Source organism: Elephantulus edwardii, unplaced genomic scaffold (genome assembly GCF_000299155.1).
Source record: "Elephantulus edwardii isolate Elephantulus edwardi_28Jun2011 unplaced genomic scaffold, EleEdw1.0 scaffold00098, whole genome shotgun sequence".
Lineage (NCBI taxonomy): Eukaryota > Metazoa > Chordata > Mammalia > Macroscelidea > Macroscelididae > Elephantulus > Elephantulus edwardii.
The window spans coordinates 1662114-1668113 of NW_006399848.1; the positions used below are offsets into that span (position 1 = coordinate 1662114).

Sequence of the window (6000 nt, forward strand, 5' to 3'; positions counted from 1 at the left end):
CTTTTGCGTGTACAGCGCAGCTCGCTATGGACTACACAATCAGAGCACCTCTTAAATAACTACTCATTTAGATTATAAGAAAGAAAAATATCAAATCATTGTAAGAGAAAAGTGAAGAAAGTTCTTGCCTCAGGGTGTCCATTTTATTTTCTGGCTATGGTTATGATTTCAAACTGAAACATCAATAGCTAGATTGCTGGCTTCGAACATTTTGTTTGTGGAAAAAAGCCTTTCCAAATTCATATGTGCTGATCATAATGGCACAAGCAGGGGCAATTTTGATTAAACGAGGAATTAGGCCTGAAAAGAAAATAAGAATCATCAGAACAAATTTTATTTTTTTAGATTCCATTTATTTAGCTTTATTCTGTTATAATTATCTAAGTGATTTTTTTTGGGGGGGGGCCAGGAATTGGTGGTAAAGAACAAGCAATATAACTCAAATTCAACCCTCACACACTTTAATTCTGCATTATTTTACTCTATCTATGGTAAAACTTACGTAGTATTTCCTTTATAACAAAGTTATTGAGGAGAAAATCATAAATATGCAATACTTTCCTATAAAACTATTCCTCTTAAAGGTTATTTTAGGAAGTATTAGATATGGAAGTAATCATTGTTTTTAGTGATTCAATAAAGAAAATGTTTTTACCTGTGAATAATCCAGGAAGTCCATTTTTAGCAACAATGTTCTTTATTATAACCCAAGTTGACACTTTTGAAGGTACAGGCACTACAATTTTAGAATAAAGAAGTAATGATGACATGGTAGTAACTTTTCATAGACATAATATGCATAAGATAATTTTTATGTCCTTTGTTGTTGATTGCCGTCAAGTGGAGCATGACTCATGGTGACCCTATGAACAAAAGGCCTAAAGCCTTTCTATAACTATCACCATTTATAAAAGTTCATAGAGTTTCTCGAGGCATGATGTTCAGGAAGTTGATGCCAATCATTCTATTGAGAGATCTGGTGGCCTACAAGGTCAAGAACTCTACTACCAACTGAAAGACAGGCAGTTTGAATCCACCAGTTGCTTTCTCTAAGTGAGAAAGTTAGCAATCTCCTGTGTGATTTATAACCTCTGAAAATCCACGGGAGGGTCAGCTCTGGGTTGGTTCCCACTCAAAGGCAATGTGTTTAAGGTTTTTTTATACTGTTCCATTATAATAAGACAGAGTTATTTATAGAAAGAGGCATTTTAAATCTTTTAATAGTGGATCAATTAAAAAATAGAAAAAGAATTATATCAATTTGGGTAAAATCGATACTTTACTTCTTAAGCTTGGTAGTGGGGGTTTTTTCCATACAATTCCAGATAAACTTTTTTTACTATCATTTGTATTGCACACATTTTTTTCATAGAAAGTCTCAAGAAAACAGCCCATTCTCTGTGGTCAGTGGGACCTTGCTTTCCAATCATCTTTCTGAATAGATATGCTAATATTCAAATAGCTTAGTCCTGATTCTCCTAAATGAAAATATTATCTGGGCAACACTAACACCTCATTTATTTGTAAACATTAAGATACATCTTTAAAAAAATGTCTGGTACATAATGGAAAGAAAATTTTTAAATAGCAAAAATAAATGTCATTAAAAACTAAACATTAACATTTATGAATGAGATTCCTTAATGCAAAGTTTAGTTCTCTTCATTTTACATATTGATTCTAAACTAACTTAGTCCACAAACTGTTTACAAGATAGAATAAATTCAAATAAAACAAAAGGAAAACATTTCCAGTCAAATGAAGGAAAATATATTGAGTAAGAAGCAAGCATACTATCATGTACATAACAAAAGACAGGCTGAAGATTTTAAAATCTTAGTTTAAGACCAGTTGGATGATGGTCCTATAATCCTCACAGGAGGACTATAAAATGCTTCAATTATTCATATTTAACACTGGTAACAACCCTGAATCATTAAGAAAGATTAAAGTACTTACTACCAAGTTTATCTACAGCAAAAAGGAGAGAAATAAAAGTTCCCTGCTTATGAAGACAAATGAAGCCTATAGTTTTATTTTAGAAGCCTTACCATCAGTATAAATAGTATAAATATAGCAATGCAAGAGAAAGGTATCTATTTTAAAACTGAGAACAAGTATTTAAGAAATTAATTGTAAACAAAATAACAAGAATGATATACTTTGCACAGGCAACTTTCACTTTATGTTTCAGTTATTTAAATTTTATATTAATTTTAAATTATATTAATTTTAAATTATAAAATTTTAAATTATATTAATTTTAAATAACTCATAAAAGAAGAAGGTCCTTGGAGAAGGACATCATGCTTGGGAGGGTGGAGGGACAGTGCAGGAGGGGAAGGCCCTCTATGAGGTGGATTGATTCAGTGACTGGGATAGTCAGGATGGGAGTGTCAGAGGCAGTGTGACTGGCACAGGACAGAGCAGAGTTTAGGGCTGTTGTACATAGGGTCGCTATGAGTCGCAAGCGACTCTATAGCACATAACAACACAACAACATAAAAGAAAATCAGGTAGCCAGATACTCTGTAGAATTCATAGCCTAGTTTCTATTAAGACAGAATTAAATGATTTTAACAGTATCAAATGAATCTAAGAATGTAACTGGATCTCTAAAGCCTGCAGTTCCAACATTAAAGGATATTCTTGCAGGTAAAAAGCAACTTATTAATGGAAGGAAACAATTTTAATATGAAGCATTTCCAGCATACAGATAATATTAAAGCAAATATCCATTGATAACATCTTTAAATGTATTAAATATCAACAAGTGTATCTTTCACATACAACTGGGGGGTGTGTGTTCCTGTATATCTCCACATTTATTCCTTCTCTTTTCCTCAGAAACAACTGCTTTCCTTTCTTTTTTAATCTTCCTCATGTATGTTTCAATGTTTACTAGGCTGAATATATCCATAAACAACTGTACTCTTGCTTACTGAGTTTTTAGATGCCATATAAATTATATCACAAGTACATTTACTCTTATAATGTACCTTAAGGATTATCTGTATTGATGAATGTAGCTACAGTTTATTCATTTTAATTCCTGTATACACTATTATTGTATAGATTATCATAAATTATTCATTTTCCTCTCAAGAATATTTTAGGTGGCTTTCAACTATGTGATAGTTAAGGTTCTGGTAATGACTAACCTTGTACATTTACAGAAGTTTCTCTAGGGCACATAAACAGAAGTGGAATTTCTAGGTCAAAGGACATTTCTTGATCCTGCCAAGCTGTTCACTCAGCTGCTTGTTCCAGCTTCACACTGACCAGCAGAGGGCAAGAAAGTTCCCACCATCCCATGCAATTTCTTCAGTTCTTCAGTGCATATGGAAATCTTCTGAATGATGCTTTAGTTGATATTTTTCCCCAATTATTATTAAGATTTTTTTTATTAGTTTATTGGCAAAATATAACAACTTTTTAAAGGATTCTTTTCGAATGTTTTAATATGCTGAATATGTTCAGAGCAAAACTTGACCTTTAGAAAACAGATCTGGGGCACATTTAAAGAGCTGAAGACATTTTTAAAACTACATATGCGAGCAGAGAAAATAAACCAAACTTGATTTACCTATTTTAGATATTTTTTTAACTTAATAAAAACGTAAGAAAAAATTCTTCATGGGATCTTAAAAATGTCCCAAATTAATGAAACTTACATTCATGACTTTCATATATCCAAAGTTGTGTCTGTTTCTGTGTTTTTACCACATCGAATGGTAAAGTCATAACCGCTGCAAACTAGCAAAAAGTAAAACTTATTAGATATACAGTTAAATAGTTTCCAAAGGTCTTTTCATCTTCTAGTTAACAGTGTCATCGATAATAATAAAAATCATAACTGAATCTTAAGATAAATTAGATATAAAGAAATGCTCTTATTAACTAAATTAGATCTGCATCCAAAGTATTTTGCACAGAACTCTGGAGTAAGTACAACTTAGTCTCAGAAAAATCCTACTTTCCTCCTGTGAGTGACAGTCTCAACTAGATGTCTTGAACTTCAAAATTTTTGTTCACAATCTCTGATACTCCATTTATTGCAATTGAAGGTATTCTTCCAAGGTATATTACAAAGCAGAAAGTGTCAAATATGTAAGCAAGCATTTAAATTGTTTTAAAAAATAGAATGAAAATGAAATTTAAAATACTTAAATAGGCTCTTAGTTCTATGTACTTAGTTCCAAGTTCTGTGTGTTCACGTTACAACATATTTATCAGTACTTAAAATAGTTTCAAAAAAATATCTACAATCAATATTTACAATAGTTCACTTTATAGTTTACTTCATTTTAATAATTATTTCCATAGTGCTTTAATTAAGCAACAGATTCTTTAAAATGATAGTTAAACTTCTTTAAAGATATTTTCAAGACATTTGATAACTATCTTGCTATTTCATGATAAAATTAATACTTCTACTTTCTAACACTTGTCTTGAGAACCAATGAGCATAGACCAAATGAGCTCTGGGAAGATATCAAGAAAATCATCCAAGAAGAATGCAAAAGATAATTACAAAGGCTGAAGAAGATGAAAAGACCACTAAGGATGTCAGATAAGACTCTGAATATTGGATTAGAGTGCCAAGAAACCAAAGCTAAATGAAGAAATCAGGAAATCAAAGAGCTGAACAGAAAATTTCAAAAGGTAGCTCGGGATGACAAAGCAAGATACTGTAATGAAATGTGCAGAGAGCTGGAGTCAGAAAATCAAAAGGGCCGAACTCACTCAGAGTTTATTAAGCTGAAGGAGCTAAAAAAACAAATTCAAGCCATGGGAGGAAATTCTTTGGACAGAATGTTAAATGATCCAAGAAGAGTTAAAAGAAGATGGAAGGAGTACACAGAGTCACTGTACCAGAAGGAACTGGCTGACAAAGAATTTCATGAAATGACATATAAGCAAGAGCCTGTGGTGATGAAGGAGGAAGTTCAAGTTGCTCTGAAGGAATTGGCAAAAAACAAGGCTCCAGGAGTTGACGGCATACCAATTGACATATTTCAACACATAGTCGCTGCCCTGGTTGTAGTCACTAAGTTGTACCAAGAAATCTGGAGGACAGCCAGCTGGCCAACTGACAGGAAAAGATTGATATTTGTTCCCATTCCAAAGAAAGGTGACCCAACAGAGTGCCGAAATTATTGAACAATATCATTAATATCACATGCAAGCAAGATTCTGCTGAAACTTATCAAAAAACAATTGGAGCAATATGTCAACTGAGAACTGCCAGATATGCAGGCTGGATTTAGAAGAGGTCATGGTACTAGGGATATTATAGCTAAGGTTAGCTGGATCTTTGCAGAAAGCAGAGAATACCAGCGGAATGTCTATTTGTACTTCACTAACTATGGAAAGGCTTTTGACTGTGTGGATCACAAAAGCTATGGCTGACTCTAAGAATGGGAATTCCAGAACATTTGATTGTTCTTATGCGAAACCTGTATTTGGACCAAGAGGCAGTCGTCAGAACAGAGCAAGGAGACACTACATGGTTCAAAATCAAGAAGGGGATCCACCAGGGAGGTATTCTGTCTCCACACCTTTTCAATCTGTATGCAGAACAAATCATCTGAGATGCTGGGCTGTCCTGAGAAGGAATGTGGCATCAGGATTGGTGGAAGAGTCATCAACAACCTGTATTTAAGCAGAAGACACAACCCTGCCTGCTGAAATTGAGGAGAACCTGAAGTGCTTTCTGCAGAAGATCAAGGACTGCAGCCTTCAATATGGATTGAAGCTCAACATCAAGAAAACAAAGATTCTCACTAACGGGCCAATTGGCAGCATCAGTGTGGATGGTGAAGAGATTGAGATAGTTAACAGTTTTAGTTTGCATAGCTCCACAGTCAACACTCTTGGTACCAGCAGCCAGGAAATCAAGAGACGAATTACATTGGGAAAGACAGCTGTCAGGGACTTCTCAAGAGTACTGAAGAGCAACGACGTCAGGCTGGAGACTAATGTGCGCCTGATCCAGGC

At 33.9% G+C, this 6000-nt stretch overlaps 1 protein-coding gene across 1 annotated transcript in view; it reads right to left on the reverse strand.

The window, feature by feature from the left end:
• Positions 1-181: 181 nt before the first annotated feature.
• SLC25A40 (solute carrier family 25, member 40) overlaps positions 182-6000 on the reverse strand; it is a 27316-nt gene continuing 21497 nt past the window's right edge. Inside the window, exons 8-10 of the mRNA XM_006891487.1 lie at positions 3675-3756; positions 656-736; positions 182-300 (exon numbers count right to left, since the gene is read on the reverse strand). Of these exons, the coding sequence (XP_006891549.1) occupies positions 182-300; positions 656-736; positions 3675-3756 (282 nt within the window). The remainder of the gene's footprint in view (positions 301-655; positions 737-3674; positions 3757-6000) is intronic.